The 19,165-nt window shown below is 46.0% G+C and overlaps 1 protein-coding gene across 1 annotated transcript in view; it reads right to left on the reverse strand.

Moving 5' to 3' along the window:
• IRAK2 (interleukin 1 receptor associated kinase 2) overlaps window positions 1–9,551 on the reverse strand; it is a 58,660-nt gene extending 49,109 nt beyond the window's left edge. Inside the window, exons 1-2 of the mRNA XM_027093695.1 lie at window positions 9,392–9,551; window positions 72–254 (exon numbers count right to left, since the gene is read on the reverse strand). Coding sequence (XP_026949496.1) covers window positions 72–254; window positions 9,392–9,485 — 277 coding nt within the window. The 5' untranslated portion in view covers window positions 9,486–9,551. The remainder of the gene's footprint in view (window positions 1–71; window positions 255–9,391) is intronic.
• Window positions 9,552–19,165: the final 9,614 nt, after the last annotated feature.

Genomic DNA, 19,165 nt, shown 5'->3' on the forward strand with positions numbered 1-19,165 from the left:
AAACTCCAAGAAAGATTTTAAGGTGAGAGGGCACAGCTCACGCTGGCTGCTAGGGGGCCTTGGTAACTCACAGTTGAGGATGATCTGGGCGGCGCGGTAGAGCTCTAGATGGCACAGGAGGTCCAGCAGCTGCTGGACGGTGGCCTGCCGCATGCTCCACCACCACAGCAGCTCGCGCGTGATGCTCACGCCCTGCGCCCGCTCCATAGACTTGATCTTCCGCAGCTGGGTCAGGTCTGTGATCACATAGGAGGCTGGAAGGCAAGCAAAAAGGGATGCTTAGAGCCAGAAGGGCAGCCCCTCCACCAGAGGGTCACCATGCTGGCCCAGCTCTGTCCACCACAAAGCCGCCTGGCCCCATCCTACCTGAAACTCCACCAGGAGCTGGGGTCCACAGGCAGCCCAAGTCATTCAGTGCCCGCGGGGACCAGCGCACTCACACTTTAATGTAAATGTCAATTTGGTTGCCACACAAGACTTAGGAGAAAGACCAGTGGACGAGAGGGCCAGGGGCCTTGAGGTTTAGCTGCTTATTTGCTATGTGCAAGTCACTTCCCCAGTGGGATGGGAGGTTCGGTTTCCTCAACTGTAATAGAGAACTTGCCCTCCAAACAGAAGCCCCGAGTAGGCAGAGAGTTTTCTCTGTTCCGTTCACTGTTAGATCCTCAGAACAGAGAAGAGTGCCTGGCACAGAGTGGGGGCAGGGCCAGGACCAAAGTGAGGCAGGGGAGGCACCCAAGGCGCAAATTTGAAGGAGGTGCTCATTCTCAGGGCTGGTCCTGCACCTGTAGCAGCAGCCAGAGAGTAGGTGCCTCCTATAATTTTGCCTTGGGGGGCTTCCCTGGTGGCGCAGTGGTTGAGAGTCCGCCTGCCGATGCAGGGGACACGGGTTCGTGCCCCGGTCCGGGAAGATCCCACATGCCGCAGAGCGGCTGGGCCCGTGAGCCATGGCTGCTGAGCCTGCACGTCCAGAGCCTGTGCTCCGCAACGGGAGAGGCCACAACAGTGAGAGGCCAGCGTACCGCAAAAAAAAAAAAAAAGTTGCCTTGGGCATCTCATTCTCCTCATCTCTAAGTCCCAGCCCTGGCAGGGGGAACTGAATGAATGAATGAATGAGTGAATGAATGAATCCACAGCCCACCATCCTCACAGAACTGCTATTAGGAGCAAGAGAGCTATGGATCTAAAAGCACTTTGCCAAGTCTGAAGCACTGTGCAATTTGCAGGGGGCTACTGTCCACAATACTAAAACTAATGCATTCCTTCTTTTCATTTTCTATTATAAAATGGTTGCTCATTAAAGAAAACTTGGAAAAACGCAGGGGAAAGAAGCTAATAAATTACACCGCATCCCACGAGGGTACTTTCCCTTCCAAAAGTCTCCCCACCACACGCACAGGGGTGCTTCTGGATCCAGTTAGTGCCAGGCTGTAAGTAAGACTGTGCATCCAGGCCTTATTTACTAACATTATACCATAAGCATTTTCCAAATTGGTACAAGCTCTTCATACATGGAATTTTTGAACGGTCACATAGTATTCTGCTGAGTTTCCTGAAGTGAGGGAGGCATTTTTTATTCCCCTAAACTAGGACTAAAATAATCGGACTTCAGTTCCAGGATTTCAGAAATCGTGGAGCAGGTATCTACGTGAACATCAAGTCATACATTCATTCAACAAAATATTATTGAGCTCCAGGCCTCTGAGAAGCTCTAGAGATACAGGGGGTGAGTCAACCAGAAGCCCACGGAGCTTTTCTGTTTGAAAAATACAAACATAAGTGAACTGAGTGAAGAAGAGGAAGACAAGAGACCACGCCTATGTAATGAAGGGGCTTGAAGGCCAGGCTACAGTTTGAACCTGATCCTAAGAGCCACGGACACCAGGACACCATGGAAGACCTCAGAGCCAGGGAGGGACGCGATCATATTGTACAGTCCCTGTCCCTCTGGAGGAATGGGGAAGGTTGTGACAGCCTCCCACAGAGAGAAAGCCTCTGGGAGAAGTGCCCTGTTAGGGGTGGGAAATTCTTGAGTTGTAACTTTAGTCACTGGAAACCCCAGGCCAGATTCCTGGTCCATGGGAAGTGATGTCAGCAGGGTCAGGGGCTGCCTCCAGCAGCAGAGAGAAAAGAGTAGAGGGAAGAGGAAGGAACCCCTTGCCCCCAGCCCTCCCTGCACACGAGCTCTGTTCGTGGGCTCACCTCCCACGCTCCGAGGCAGCGTGATGTCATGGGAAGAACAGAAGCCCAGGGCCGCCCCTGGGGCTCCACTGCGGCAGCAGAAGCCAAGCCCAGCCCTCACATCTGTGGGCTGCACTTTTCCTCACAGGCAATGCAGGAGGAAGAGGAATTAAACCCAGAGGTGCCTTGCAATGTGGACGTTGTAGCTCTGTGAAAGTGGCATCTCTTATGGTGTTGACCTACCAGCATTTAACATGACCCTTAAAACAGGGTCAAGACAAGATAGAGATCTCAGGGGGATGAGTCACTGCCGAGCGCCCTGCTGAGTCCATGGCTCTTTGCCCAACACACACCAGTAATACCTGGTCGTTACGGAACATTTGGAAAACGGGAGAAAATCAAAGCCCCCGTGATCATCCCACTTGGAAGACCCCAAGAAAAGCACTGGTTATACTCTTGTTTCTAATCTTTCAGGCTTTTCTATTAGATATAAAAATACATGCTTATGCCAGCAGGATGGTACAGTGGTGGGTTCAGGGCCCAGACTCTGGACTCTGAGGCCTGGGTTCAAATCTTCTCTCTGCTACTTACTTCCCATGTGCTTGGGGAACGCCCTTCACTTCTTGCCGTGCCTCAGTTTCCTCATTTGCAAATGAGGAAAACAACAGCACCTGCCTCAGAGGTTGTTGTGAGGATTAGATTAGTTATATGTATAGAATAATATGTATGTGATATAAATGTTCACTGCAATTGTCAAGCCATCTACACTGTATGAAAACCTGCTTTTATCCCCAATGGTTAACACTACGTGGCGATCATCCCTCCTGGTCTGACTTCCTGAATCTTGCAGGACACAGTAGACAACCTTGCCCATCTTCAAAGCCCTCTGGAGCAGAGGCGCACAGCTTCCTGAAGTGATCCGCCCTCGCCCTCGGGTGAAACGCCCTTTGTCCGGACTAACAAGACTCTTTCTTGGTTGAGGGAAGGGGAAAGCGTCTTGTCCCTTAAGCCTCTCAGCAACTCATCCCCATTTTACAGATGAGGAAACTAAAGGCTCAGAGAGAGGCAGTCACTCGCCTGAAGCACATAGCTGGGCAGGGACAAAGCAGGCCTGTGCACAAAGGCTGGCACACGCATGAGACAGCAAGATGGAGAGCCGTCCAACAGAGGAAGCCCTGCCCCAGGATCCCTGGGAATACACCTGGGGTGAGTGAAGCTGTGAGAAGCCTGGTTTCCCCCAAGGGCAAAAATGAACGCAGCCACAATCATAGGAAAACGAGCAGGAGGGAGCCACATTATCTGCCAAAATCGTCCAATCCAAAGAGCGTGCGTATTTGTGGCTGTGTGCTTTTCTGAATCACTTTATGGATTTTTCCACCTCCACTCCCCGGTATCACAATCAGCCCCAAGGGATGATCTCTTCTAAAATGATGCACATTATCTGTAATAGTCAAAGACTAGAATGTCATTTTAAAAAAAAGAATAAATTGTGGAATATGCAGTAGGATTTTTCAACCTAAAAAAAAAAAGACTCGCAGAAACCGAGACTCTTTAGGACTGGAAGGACAATCACAGTCGCTTACTGTGCTGAACAGAAAACCATGGAATGCTGTGACTTGCCAAGGAGCTGCTCCCTGGGGGGCCCGGCTGGCTCCCAGCCCAGTGACCTCTGACCCAGCACGGAGAGCTGGCCAAGCATGGGCTCCAAGCCATCCCGTGTCCCCACCGTTCCCACATCCTTCAGCCCATCATTCATTCCAGTGGCACTGAGTGTCTGCCCACTGGCCGGGCACTGCCTCAGACACTGGGAATACAGGAGCAAACTAGATGCGTGATGTCCCTGCCCTCATGGCGCCGACATTCTACAGGGAGAGACAGACATAAACCAATAAGGAACAAGGTCAAAGCATGTTAAGAGGAATGAAGAAAATAAAACACGTTGATAAGAAAAAGAGGAAAGGGGGACAGGGTCAGCCTCTCAAACAAGGTGACATATGAACTGAGAAATGAAAGACTATAGCCCCCCAAAGACGTCAGTGTCCTAAACCCCGAAACCTGTGCATATGGTACCTTACGTGACAAAAGGGACTTTGCAGATGGCATTAAGTTAAGGATTTTGAGATGAGATTACCCTGGATTATCTGACTGAGCCCAGGGGTCCTTATCAGAGGAAGGCAGGAGTGTCCGATTCAGAGAAGATCATGACAGAAGCAGAGGTCAGAGGAAGAGATTTGAAGATGCTACCCCATTGTCTTTGAAAGTGGAGGAGGGGCCACAGGCCAAGGGACGCAGGCAGCCTCTAGAAGCCAGTGAAGGCAGGGAAATGGATTCTCCCCTAGAGCCTCCAGAAGGACAGCTGCCCTGCCAACACCTTGATTTTAGGACTTCTGACCTCCAGAACTGTAACACAATAATGGCTGTTTTTAAACTATTAAATTTGTGGTAATTTGTTACAGCAGCAAGAGGAAACTAACAGAGACTAGAAAGCTAGCCACGTGGAGGACAGGGCGAAGAATGTCCCAGACAGAGGAAACAGCAAGTACAAAGGCCCTGAGTCTGGACCAAGGAGGCCAGTGTGGCTGGAGCAGGGTGGGCATGAGAGGGTGTTGGAGGAGAGGAGGTCAAAAGTCAATGGCGCTCAGACTGTGCCAGACCCGGCAGGCCTGGTGAGGGATTTGGATTATAACCTAAATCACAATGGGCAGCTCCAGAGGACCTTGAACAATACTGGTGTCTCCAAGCCCTAAGGAGTCAGAGGTATTCTCCTCAGAGGATGTACAAATGCACATGAAGAGACGGCCAACATCATTAGGCATTACAGAAATGCTAATCAAAACCAGAGCAAGAGGCACATCTCCAAGCCCTAAGGAGTCAGAGGTATTCTCCTCAGAGGATGTACAAATGCACATGAAGAGATGGCCAACATCATTAGTCATTACAGAAACGCTAATCAAAACCAGAGCAAGAGGCACTTCCCTGGTGGTCCAGTGGTAAAGAATCCGCCTTCCAATGCAGGGGACACAGGTTTGATCCCTGGTTGGGGAACTAAGATCCCACATGCCGCGGGGCAGCTAAGCCCGCGTGACACAACTACTGAGCCCACACGCCCTGCAGCCTGTGCGCCACAACTGGAGAGAGAAAACCTGCACAGCACAACTAGAGAGAAGCCCGAGTGCCACAGCAAAGAGCCCGCACGCCACAATAAAAAGATCCCGCGTGCCTCAACAAAGAACCTGTATGCCTGCATCTAAGACCCGACGCAACCAAAATAAATAAATAAATAAACAAACACAGCGAGAAACCACTTCTCACCTGCTCAGATGGCTACAAACTCAGAAAGACAGACGATAACAAGTGTTGGGGGGAGGGGACGTGGAGAAATTGGGACCCTCACACATTGCTGGTGGGAATGTAAAATGGTACTCGCACTTCCAAAAACAGTCTGACACTTCCTCAAAATGTTAAACGCAGAGTTACCCTATGACTCAGTAATTCCCCTCCTAGGTATCTACGCAAGGGAAATGAAAACGTAAAGGCACACAGAGACATACACAAATGTACACAGGAGCGTTATTCATAATAGCCAAAAAGTGGAAAGAACCCAAATGCCCATCAAATGACAGAAGAATAAATAAAATGCAGTATGTCCACACGATGGAATGTTATTCAGGAATAAATAAAAAGAAATTGGGACTTTCCTGGTGGTCCAGTGGGAAAGAATCCACCTTGCAATGCAGGGGACGCAGGTTCGATCCCTGGTCAGGGAATTAAGATTCCCACCTGCATTGGGGCAACTAAGCCAGTGCACCACAACTACTGAGCTCACGTGCCTCAACTAGAGAGCCTGTTTGCCACAAAACGACACAGCCCACGCGCCCTGCAGCCTGCGCGCCACAACTAGAGACGAGAAAACCCCGCACACCACAGCTAGAGAGAAGCCCGCGTGCCGCAACGAAAGATCCCACGTGCCACAACTGAGACCCGATGTAGCCAAGAAATAAATAAAATAAATAATAAATAAATCTTAAAAAAAAAAGAAATTAAGCACTGATACTTGCTATGACATGGATTAACCTTGGAAACATGCTAAATAAGTCAGTCACAAAGGACTACATATTGTATGATTTATTCCATTTATATGAAATGTCCAGAATAGGCAATGCCTAAAGCTGGGGGGAAATGGGAGATGTGTGTGAGAGTGCTGAGGGAGACAGCTGAGGGGTACAGGGCTTCTTTCTGGGGTAATGAAAATGTTCTAAGATTGATTTGGCAACGGACGCACAACTCTGCATATACTAGATGCCACTGAATTGTACACTTTAAATGGGTGAATTGCGTGGTAGGTGAATTATACCTTAATCAAGCTGTTTTTTAAAAAAAGTCATACACAGAGAACAGACTAGTGCTTGCCAAGGGGGAGGGGGTGTGGGGGAGGGATGGATTGGGAGTTTGGGATTAGCAGATTCGAACTAATATACATACTGACAGAATGGATAAACAACAAGGTCCTACTGTATAGCACAGGGAACTATATTCAATAGTTCCTGTGATAAACCATAATGGAAAAGAACTTTTAACCATAATGGAAAAGAATTTTTAAAAAGAATTTTTAAAAAGAATTTTTAAAAAGAATTTTTAAAAAGAATGTGTGTGTGTGTATATATATATATATATATATACATATATATATGTATATATATATATACATATATATATATATAACTGAATCATTTTGCTGTACAGCAGAAATTAACACAACATTGTAAATCAACTATACTTTAATTTTTAAAATTTTAGTAAAATAAAAATAAAAAGAAAGCCATAGGTGTGCCTTCTAAAATAGCCACAACATCCTAGAAACAGAAGTTGCTGTGGCCTTCACAATTGAGGCCAACATGGAAAACACTAGAGAGAGTCTCTTCCACAAAGTGTTTGCCCACTGCTCAGGAAACAGTCGAAGTAGTTAAATCACAGATCATCTGAGCAAAGGGACACAGTGCAGTCTAGGAAATCAGATGGTGACAGACATTCTCAGAGGTGCCCTGACTTGTTACCAGGGACAGCCTCTGTGGGGAGGCTGAGGGGCAGGGAGGGGAAAGATATTTACTTTCCCCTCTGTACCAGGGGCGTGATTTACACCATTTAACCTAGTACATCTGTTATTTTTTTCCACAAAAAAGTTAATAAAAATACACACTGAAAGTAAAAGCCTAAATCCATGTTGCTAAAGAATATTGCTTGGCAAGAAAAAATAATTGTGATATAGTTTAAGTGAAAAAAAGCAGGCTAGTAGAGTGTACAAAATGATACGATTTTTGGAAAACGTATATACATAAATAAATATGGTTAGTAAAAAAGACTAGAAGGCATAAGACACCCAGCACCCTGCTGGCACATAGTCAGAAGCCAATACATGTTAGCGGCTGCTGTTGTTATTATTACTATTGGCAACCAAATGGTAAGAATGGTATCCCTTATGGGGATATATATACACATATAGCTGACTCACTTTCTTGTACAGCAGAAACTAACACAACATTGTAAAGCATTTATACTCCCATAAAGATGTGGGAAAAAAAAGAATGGTATCCTTGGGCTTCCCTGGTGGCACAGTGGTTAAGAATCTGCCTACCAATGCAAGGCACACAGGTTCGAGCCCTGGCCTGGGAAGATCCTACATGCCACGTAGTAACTAAGCCTGTGCGCCACAACTACTGAGCCTGAGCTCTAGAGCCCGCAAACCACAACTACTGAGCCCACGTCCCACAACTACGGAAGCCCGCGCACCTACAGCCCACGCTCCACAACGAGAAGGCTCCGCAATGAGAAGCCCGCGCACCACAACGAAGAGTAGCCCCCGCTCACCGCAACTAGAGAAAGACCGCGCGCAGCAACAAAGACCCAACATAGCCAAAAATAAATTCATTAATTAATTTTAAAAAAATACTCCCTCCAAATTAAAAAAAAAAATGGTATCCCTGAGTGGTGGAGTTTGAGCTACTCTTTATTTCCCGCAGTACTTTGCAATAAGAGTGTATTATTTTTGTGACTGGTTTAAAACAGGATTTCTGAACCTCAGCACTACTGACACTTTAGGCTGGATAGTTCTTTGTGGAGGGGGCGGTTCTGTGCATTGCAGGACGTTTAGCAGCATCCCTGGCCTCTACTCACTACATCCCCCAAGTTACGACAACCAAAAATGTCTCCAGACATCGGCAAATGTTCCCTAAGGGGGCAACATCACCCCTGGTTGAGAACTACTAGGTTAAAATATATATGATTTCCTCAAACTGGATGGATAAAAACATACATGTTCTTTTTATTATTATTCTTTCCACTGTACATAAATATTATATTCCCTTTGTACGAATGGTATATATCATAATCTCAATTTTAAAGAAAATATAGATATTACTTTAAAAATAAAGTGGCACCAGTCACATTGACTTAAAACATGAACCTGAGAATAACTGTTAACACTTCCTTAATACTTACAAGAACCTCTGACACATAGGTGTCAAGTGCTTTTTATACAATTTTCATTCCTCATAACCACCGCCAGTTTACAGATTAAGAAGCTGAGACTCAAACAGGTTAAGCAACTTGCCCAAAGTCACCAGCTGGATGTGGTGGAGCCTGGAAGGCGCCTGAGGACCACACGCGCAGCCTCCCCCAGGAGGCCAAGGCCTCAGCCAATCACCAGGCACAAACAAACAAAATACACCAAGAAGTTACGATGTCCTGGCGGGGCCAGCCGCCGGGGTTCAGAGCCCAGTACGCCACTTAGCAACGCCATACCCTGGCCCCCCAAAGTAACTCTACCTTTAAAGCCGTTTCGTCGTCTGTTAGATGGGGTAAGAGAAATAGGCACTTTACAGGCTGTCGTGGGAATTAAATGAGATAATCGGTGTCAGGTGCTTACATCAGGGCCGGGCACACAGTAAGCACTAGTCACTGCTGAGAGCGATCATTTTCGGCTTTACTGTAAACAGCGAAGTCGAGCCAGTCATTACTTAGCGACAGACTAACAGCAGAAATCCTCCGAAATCACCTAACACCTTCCAAATGACCACAGAGAGGGGGCAGCGCCTGCCCGAGGGCACACAGTGAGGCCCGGGTCCAGAATGGCAGCACAGAGAGACCCTAGAATCAGGACCCGCGTAAACAGGCGGGGAGGGGGTTTAGCGGGGTCGCAGGGGTGCCCACTCACCGAACTGCATCCAGTCCCACTCGCTCAGCGCGTCCATGTTGCGGCACAGGTCGTCCAGCACCCAGGCGGGCAGCTGGTAGATGTAGCAGGACATGGCCGGGCTCCGAGGGCCGGCGGGCCGGCAACGCAGACAACTGAGTCCTACGCGGCAGGACTCCGCTTCTCTACCGGCTGGCTGGTGGGTCCACCCAGCGCAGGCCGCCGGGGAAGTGGGCGGGGCTGGGCTTGGGCTCTACTGCCCCCCAGCGGTCACCGGGGTCGCGACGCCTCCCGGCCGGCTGGACCAGCGGCTGCGAAACCAAGAGGGTCAGAGCCGCCAGGAGGGGAAACAGGCCCAGAGGAGCAAGGGAATACGGGCAAGTCCACACGGGAATTCAGCGGCAGTCCCAAGAGACCTTCTGAGTCCACCTCCAGGTCTTTTGGCCCTCTGCCACATACGATTCCTTCAAGAGCTAGTCTATTAATTACCTGCTATATGTGGGGCAATGTTCGAGGTGCTGGAGATGCATAAGTGGAGAAAACTTACCAAAGTCCATGTTTTCATGGGACTTACAATCTAGGCGGGGGTGGGAGTGGGGGAGGAAACTAGCAACAATTAATAACAGCATTGAATAGGTAAGTTACATGAAATGCTAAAAGGTCAAAGTGCTGTGGCAGGGGGTGGGGGAAGGAAAGAAAAAGAGGAATGAGGTGTTCGGAGCGAGCAGGGGGAGGACTGTATTAAATAGGGTAGTCAGGATAGACTGTGATTTTTTTTTATAAATTTTATTTATTTATTTGGCTGCATTGGGTCTTCGTTGCTGCACGCGGGCTTTCTCTAGCTGCTACGAGCAGGGGCTACTGTTCATTGCAGTGCGTGGGCTTCTCACTGGGGTGGCTTCTCTTGGTGCAGAGCACGGGCTCTAGGCCAGCGGACTCAGTAGTTGTAGCTCACGGGCTTAGTTGCTCCACAGCATGTGGGATCTTCCCGGACCAGGGCTCGAATCCATGTCCCCTGCATTGGCGGGCGGATTCTTAACCACTGAGCCACCAGGGAAGTCCCTAGACTCTGATTTTAAGGGCTAATATTTATTGAGCAGCTACTATGTGCCAGGGACTGTTCTAGGTGCTGGGGTTCCCTCTGAAGAAAAAAAGGACAAAATCCCTGCCCTGGAGGAAGACACACAATAAGCAGTAAAAATGCTAAATAAGTAAATAATTTAGCACTGTAGAAGGTGATAGGTAATGTTAGGGAATAAAAATAGATTATAGTAAAAGAGAGTAGAAGTAGCTAATTGCATTATTCATTGTCTTAGAAGGTGATAAATATTATTGGGGCAAAGCAGAATATGGTAAGAGGAACTGGGGGGCAAAGTGAATTACTGAATAGGGTAGAAGGAGAACATAATCACTAGTATTTATTAAGCATTTATGATGGGCAAACTTCACCAAGGTTGTTTTACTTACTCCTCACAATGACCTTATGTGTTACCCCCATTCTACAGATGAGGAAACTGAGGTACAGAGAAGTCAAATAACTTGCCTAAAATCATACAGGTACAAAGTGGCAGAGCTGGGATTTGAACCCAATCCGTCTGACCACTAGCTACAAGCTGCCTCGTTATTGCAATAACTACCGTTTATCTATACCTACAATGTGCTTTGCATAAATCATTTTATGTAACTCTCATAAGCCTATGCTTTTACACAGAAGTAAATGGGTTCCAAGAAGTGAGGCAGTATCATCTAAGGCACATAAGCAACTAGAGCACCACTTTGCAGCTGCAAACATCAGCTATGGAAAGAAGAAGGAAACTAAAAGGAAAGTGAGCAGCCCTGAGAACAAGCCCCATCTCTGCTACCAACAGGTTTTGCGACCCTGGACAACTCATGTCACTTCTCGAGCCTCGCTTTCCACATCCTTAAAGTGGGACTAATCATTCCTCCTGCTTAGAGCTGTGAGCGAAGGAAATGGATTAAATCAATTTACACAATTATAAACAGATTAGTTTATAAACAATCGCTCATATATTGATTAAATCAATTTAGACAGGGTCTTCCTTGCACAGAGAATGCGATCCAAAAATGGTAGTCGCCATTGATAATACTGAAAAAGCGCCCACTGGCCTTGGGGTCCTATTGGGATTTGGGTCCTAGTTCAGTCACTGTCTCTGGCTCTTCATCCTTGAGCCAGTTTGCAGTTTTTTCTTCTGTAAATTGGGTATCCTGCTCCACCCACTTCGAAGGATTTCTGTGAAGTTTAAACAGACCCCAAAATGCTCAGGGTAAACTGTAAAGTGCTGAGCCTCATAAGGAATCACTATTATGTGAGTGCACCTCCTTGGTGTTTGACATGGGGTGCATTCCAGCGCTCCAAGGCTGCTTTTCAGGGGAAGTCTCATGTTGCAGCAGTGGTTGAAGGAGGAATTTGAGGTAGAAGAGCTCCAGGAATGGTCTGACGGAGGCTGAGTGGAAAAATCACCTACATCCCAGGTGCAAGGGGCAAAGGAGGATAAGGGTCCTTCTTTTTCTCTCCTCTATTTGTAGAGTCCCGGCCTGCTTTCCCCTCTGCTGCAAGCACAGAGCCGCTGTCCCTTGTAGTGCTTTTCCCCTAGGGCCAGGGGACCTCTTCCCCTTGGTGAGGCTTTATAACCACAGAAGGTTCGCAACAGCCTTGGCCCGTCCAGGAGACAGGTAGGCCGGGCAGCCCCTCTCTCTCTGCTGCCTCCTCCGGCCCCTGGTTGCAGTGTTCCTTCTTGCCCAGCTTCAGGGCTTGCGACCTGAGTCCTAGGATTCTTTCCTGCAAAGACGATTGAGTAGTTCTGGGCCTAAGCAGGCCATCTTAGGCACACGTCTTTGTCCCCATTCTTTAGAATATGTTCTTCAAAGTAAGGTCTTTGCTATCACTAATTAACAGAGTTGCCACTCACCTATCAAGTACCAGGCATTTAACACATATTATCTGGGATCCCCACAACGACCCTACAGGGTAGGTTTATCATTCCCATTCTACAGATGGGGAAACTGAGGCTTAAGTCAATTGTAACTTGTCCAAGCCAAACTGGCCAAGTGACAAGATTCAACCCAAGTCTGATTCCAAAGGGAGGGCTCTTTGTGCCCTATTATATCACCTCACCCTGAAAAATTTCCTGTGATCCTGCACACGTCTTCTCCTACTTCGCGTTTCCGTGACCAACAGCCTCCACACCAGGATGTTAGAAACAGTTATTGAGGCCGAATGTGATTAGTGATATAGTGTGCCATTTTGACCTGTTCATGTCTAATTCCCTTGAAGTTACAATCAGAGGTTTGCAATCCCCGCTACACCTTAGAATCAATCATCTGGGAGCTTTAAAAAGACTCTACAGGCCCAGCCCTACCTCCAACCAGAGACCCAGGCACGATTGTTCTGGGCTGGGACTCAGGCGCTAGCATTTCAAAAAGCTTCTCGGGTAGTTCTACTTATGTGCCAGCAGAGTTGAGGACCCATGTGACATCAGGAAGATGGGCATGAAGGAAGGCTGATGAAAAGGAAACAACCACAGTAAGACTTTTCTGTGTACTTTGCACATATTTTTTCTTTTCTAATAAAAATAACGTTATTGGTTTTTCTGATAGTATGTGATCACTGTCTGAAAAAAGGAGTGAATTAAGAAAAAACCCAGGGACTTCCCTGGCGGTCCAGTGGTTGGGACTTGGCCTTCCAAAGCAGGGGCTGCGGGTTCGATCCCTGGTCGGAGAGCTGAGATCTCACATGCCTCGTGGCTAAAAAAACAAGACATACAAAAAAAAAAAAAAAAAAAAAAAACAAGACATAGAGCAGAGGCAGCATTCTGGCAAATTCAGTAGAGACTCGGAGGATGGTCCACATCAAAAAGAGAAAAAACCCAGTCCTAGCCTTTCTTCCTCCTGTAGAGGGGGAAAGCCAGTTCCCCCTTCTGTGTTTCTCCTTACCTTTGTAAGCCAGCAGGACCCTATGGGGCCTTCCCAGAACAGACAACCCACACCCCTGCCACCCCCAGCATCCTCTGCCTCTCTTTTGTCTGTAGAAAACCTTTAGGCCCCTAGGCCTTCCTCAAGTTCCAGAGAGTGAATTTAATCAGCAATGTGAGAAAATGCAGAAAGAAAGGGGAACAGTCAAGCATGACAAAACAATAACAGTTTAGCCATTAAACAAAGTTGAGGACTTTTAGCTCCTCCTCAAGGGCTATAGGTAATATTCTGAGCCAAATTCTTTGAACGGTTTTGCAGATACTAAAACCCCCACTGGGTGGAAGAAGTTAACCTTACACTGCCCACAAGCACGTAGACCCCAGACCAGTTGGGACCAGAAGGTTGATGTTGTTGACTCCCAATTATCTCATCCCCAACCAATCAGAAGAGTGTCCACTAGCTGACCACAAACCCCACAACACCCCCTCCCTCACACTGTCTTTAAAAACCTTTTCCCAAAAGCCTTCGAGGAGTTCAGGGTTTTTGAGCACTAGCCACCTGGACTCCTTGCTTGGCGCCCTGCAATAAACGCTGCACTCCCCTTCACCACAACCGGGCGTCAGTAGATTGGCTTTACTGCACGGGGCAAGCAGACCCAAGTTTCGTTCGCCGACAGTATTACACACAACACGTCACTTCTGCCACTCTGGTCACCAAATGGAGGAGAGGGGGTAGTTTCCCCACAACAAGCAATTCTCTGTGACACCAGCTGGGTGTCCTACAATTAAACTTAATTCTAACACTATCTACCTGGAGATAAGTGTCAGATCCCACAGGTTAAGGGCTCAGTTCTGCAAGACTGCCCTCAACCCCCCTTCAGATGCCAGTCCCAAGTAGTAGGTCCCCAGGTTACCTATAACTTCCGTCCAACTTGGCTACAAATCAGAGGTTCCCAGGACCCCTCCTCAAGTTCAATTAAGTTGCTAAAGTGGCTCACAGAACTCATGGAAACACACTTACCAGTTTATTAAAGGATATGATAAAGGATACAGATGAACACCCAGATGAAGAGAAATATAGGGTGAGATCTTTGAGGGTCCTGGGCACAGGAGATTTGGTCCCGGTGGAGTTGGGGTGCATCACCCTCCCAGCGTGGGTGCGTTTGTCCCCCTGGAAGGTCTCTGAACCCCCTACTTTGGGAGTTTATGGAGGCTCCGTCAAGTAGGCATGATCAATTATGAACCTCATTTTCAGCCCCTCTCCCCTCTCTGGAGAAGGCTGGGGCGGGCTGAAAATTCCAAGCTTCTAATGATGGTTTGGCTTTTCTGGTGACCAGACCCCATCCCGGAGTCATCCAGGAGACCACCAGAGTCCTCTCGTTAGAACAAAAAGGTGCCGCTAGTGATCTTATCACTTAGGAATTTACAAGGGCTTTAGGAGCTCTGTGCCAGGAACTGGGGCAGAGACATAGCTATATCTATATCTATATGTCTATGTCTATATATCTATATCTATTCCATTATCTCAATTATCTCAGAGAGAGAGACACAGAGAAAGAGAATGAACACCTTCCCATAATTTCATCCTGGATGGGCCACCATTATTAATACTTTGCTGTATATACTTTCACATATTTTTAGACCTCTATAAAATTAATTTTTAATATAAAAAATTTTAAAACAATTTTCTGTAAATGTTTTTCAATTAATAATAGTTTTTCATGTCCTTAAATAAGCATCTACCTTTTCCTTTTTAATAGTTTATTTAGGAGCACCATACTTTATTTGGCCAACTTCCTATTAATGTACATTTATTTCCAGTATTGGGGTCTGTTCCAGAGGGGTCTGCTTTCTCATCTACAGGAAGGGTAGGGAAGTCCTAAAGTCTATCAAGGAAAACCATAAACCAATAGTTGGAAAACTGCTACCCCGAGGACACACCAGACCCCCCTCCAAATTCCCCCCACTCTCTGCAGTTGCTCCAGGACAGGGTAATCCAGAACTGCTAGAATAACCCTCCCCTTTAGTTCCCACCTGATGCTTCTGAGCACTGGATAACTGCAGCATGAGTTCTCAATATTCCCGCATTGGACCGGGGTATCTGATCACCCTCCTCCAGGTGAAGAATGTCATCTCATGTCCTCCCTAGCAAACTGCTGCTAGGCTATCCTTTGCCCAATTAACTCTCCTTCGATTTATCTGAGGATAAAATGGTTCGCTATGATTTCCTCTGGGTTTTTCAGAAGCATTTGCAGAGCCAGCCCAGTCCTCAAGAACTCAACTTCTCCCAACTGGTACAAAACAATCTTCTGTGTTTTCTACCTGAATACGGAGAGAGCCTATTGCTATCTAGTGTAAGTTAAGCCAACTCATACTCTCCTGAGGTTTCACGTTCCAAACTCTGAAACTAGTTTTGTGGGTTTCTCTCTCACTTACCTATCCAGAATTATTGCCCCTTTCGGTTATCACCACAAGTATATTTCATTCTTCTGTGATCTGCCAATGGATTACTGGGTATGTGTGGTAATGGGGGAAAGTCCCCAGGAAAATGTTCTGTTGGGGCAGGGAGCTTAGGTGTGCTGACAGAATGGGGAAACGGTGAAAGGGTATCAGGCAGCTCAGTGACTAGCATAGAGTAGGGCTGAGGTGCCAAGAACGGGATACAGAAACCTAGCATGAAAGTATCTGAAAAGTTCACTGGTGTTCCTATTTCAAGAATGCAAAACACTGGTATCTATTTCACGGCTTTAGCGAGCTGAGTACCCTGTTGTTGTTGTTTTTATCACATTCTCAATATAAGTCCTGGTGAGATATTAACCACTTGTTTTTTAATAGACTACTTTCTAGAGCAGTTTTATGTTCACAGCATAATTGAGAGGAAGGTACAGGATTTCCTATATACGTCCTGCCCCCACCCCCACCCCCCCCAACAAAGTCTCCTTTCCATTATTAACACCTGCCCCTGCCAGGGTGGTACCTTTGTTCCAATTGATGGACCTACACTGCTACATCATTATCACCCCAAGTCTACCGTTTACCTTAGGGTTCACTTTTGGTGTTGTACATTCTGTGGGTTTGGACGAATTTATAATGATATATATCCACTATTATAACATCAGGCAGAATAGATTCACTGCTCTAAAAAATTCTGTGCTCCACCTATTCATCCCCCCCTCTCCCCCTACCCCTTATTATTATTTTTTTTTTTTGTGGTACGCGGGCCTCTCACTGTTGTGGCCTCTCCCGTTGCGGAGCACAGGCTCCGGACGCGCAGGCTCAGCGGCCATGGCCCACGATCCCAGCCGCTCCTCGGCATGTGGGATTTTCCCGGACCGGGGCACGAACCCACGTCCCCTGCATCAGCAGGTGGACTCTCAACCACTGCGCCACCAGGGAAGCCCACCCTTACCCCTTTTAATTTATCATTTATTTTTAACAAAGATGACAGTATTTTTTAAAATTTTTTATTTATTTATTTTTGGCTACGTTGGGTCTTCGTTGCTGTGCGCGGGCTTTCTCTAGTTGCGGTGAGCAGGGGCTACTCTTTGTTGCGGTGCATGGGCTTCTCATTGCGGTGGCTTCTCTTCATTGTGGAGCAGGGGCTCTAGGTACACGGGCTTCAGTAACTGTAGCACGTGGACTCAGGAGTTGCGGCTCATGGGCTCTAGAGTGCAGGCTCAGTAGTTCTGGTGCATGGACTTAGCTGCTCCACGGCATTGGGATCTTCCTGGACCAAGGATCGAACCTGTGTCCCCTGCATTGGCAGGCTGTCTACTTTCACTTACTAATATGCATTTAAATTTCCTCCGTGTCTTTTCACGGTTAACAGCTCACTTCATCTTAATGCTGAGTAATATTCCATTGTATTAGAGTTATTCCATTATATCACAGTTTATGTGTTCATTCACCTACTGAAGGACATCTTGATTGCTTCCAAGATTTGGCAATTATGAACAAAGCTGCTGTAAACATCCATGTGCAAGTTTTTGGACATAAGTTTTCAACTCCTTTGAGTAAATACTAAGGAGCACAATTACTGGATGGTACGATAAGAATATGTTTTGTAAGAAACCACCAAACTGTCTTCCAAAGTGGCTGTACCATTTTGCATTCCCATTAGCAATGAATGAGAGTTCCCGTTGCTCCACATCCTCACCGGCATTTAGTATTGTCAGTGTTCTGGATTGTGGCCATTCTTTTTTTTTTTGGCCATTCTACTAGGTGTGTAGTAGTATCTCACTGTTGTTTTAACTTGCAGTTCCCTGATGATATATAATGTGGAGCATCTTTTCATATACTTAGTTGCCACCTGTATGAGGTGTCTGTTACGGTTGGTTCTATTTTCATGAAAAAAAACAAAAACAAACCACCTGTGTTCCAACTGTGAATGCTTTTTTTCTTAATACTTTTCTGTAGAGCTTAAATTTTTTACAGTGATATTTCATTTTTACGAGAAAAATAAAGCTAAAAGAAACAAAGTTTTAAACAAAATCCAGTGCTGGAAAGAGAAGGGACTGAGAATGAAAGCAGGTTTCTTGCCTTTGTCTATCCACCTCCCCCGCCGCCCCGCCCCCCTTAAGCCTTTAAGCAAACATGGCCTTCACACCTCTCCAAGAAAGAAGAGCCTGGCAAATGACACCACCACACCTTACCTATTTCTTTTACTTAGCACCATTTAATGTATCCAAAAAAGCTTTTTTTTAAGTCAAAATAGATAAGATCACAGTTTCTTAAAAGTAATACATTTAATACATTCTTAAGATTTCAAATGAGTACATACATGCTATAGGTTTTCAATCTTCCTTGGACAACACAAAAAACACAGTACTCAAATTGCAAGTTTTGACAGGAACATGAAATCTCATTTTGACACAAAGACAGGTTTAAAAAATAATAAAACCAACACTGAACTAATTGAGCACCAGCAGGCTTCCTTAAATCTCCCATCCTATCCCACTTTCGAAATCATATGGCTGCCTCTGTACCAGCATTTCTTCTTCCCTACCCAACAATTCGACAAAAAAATTAGATAAAAAATTACAGGTGTGTCACTGAATGTACCACAACAGGCTAAAGAAAAAAAAAAAGCCCATTTTACTTGCTGAATGTTGAAAGAGGAGAATAAGATTAGGTGGGAAAACTGTACGGCGTTTGATTCATTCGCTTCACTCTGATATCAGAGCATAGGAACTGTGCTCAAAGGGACTAATAAAGATGCCAAGAAATAGCCCAACGTTATTTATAAAAGGAAGGCTGCACTCATGTCTATGAAGAGCTTATAATACCATGGAAAAATATTTAAGTTATAAAGTTAAATGAGAAAGTAGAATACAAAACTTATACTCAGTATGATCTCAACTACGTAAAACCAAGCCAAAAAAAGGCTAAAAGTTCAAAATGTTAAGTTAGTGGTTGTATTTAAGTAGTGTACCTGATTGGATCTTTTCTCTTCCTTTACTTTTCTGTCTCTTCCAACACTTTCTCTACTGGAGAGTTTTGTTTTTAGTTTTTTGGTTTTTTTAACAATTAGCTACCAAAAAAGGAGGCCTGATAGAAGTATTGAATTTAATGAATTTAAGTCCAGCCTATCAGAAAGGATCTGTACATGTATAAAACTAGAAAACATTCCAGGCTACCCGCTGAATCCACAGTGTGTTAGCAGTAACTTCCAAGAGGCTGGAGGGCTTTGTCCTCTCCTCCAGGCAGGTGCAAAGTGTCACCAGATCCCGCCTGATGAAAAATTGCTGAATCGAACAAAAATGTCATGGATTTACAAAAAGGAACAGAAGTACCCACATTTGGCAAAAACCTATTTATAGTACAGGAGTAGCTCTTTTTTTTTTTTTTTTTTTTTTTTTTTTTT

The sequence above is a fragment of the Aethalodelphis obliquidens genome, unplaced genomic scaffold (assembly GCF_003676395.1).
Source record: "Aethalodelphis obliquidens isolate GAN/ISIS:26980383/991018 unplaced genomic scaffold, ASM367639v1 scaffold86, whole genome shotgun sequence".
Taxonomy (NCBI): Eukaryota; Metazoa; Chordata; class Mammalia; order Artiodactyla; family Delphinidae; genus Aethalodelphis; species Aethalodelphis obliquidens.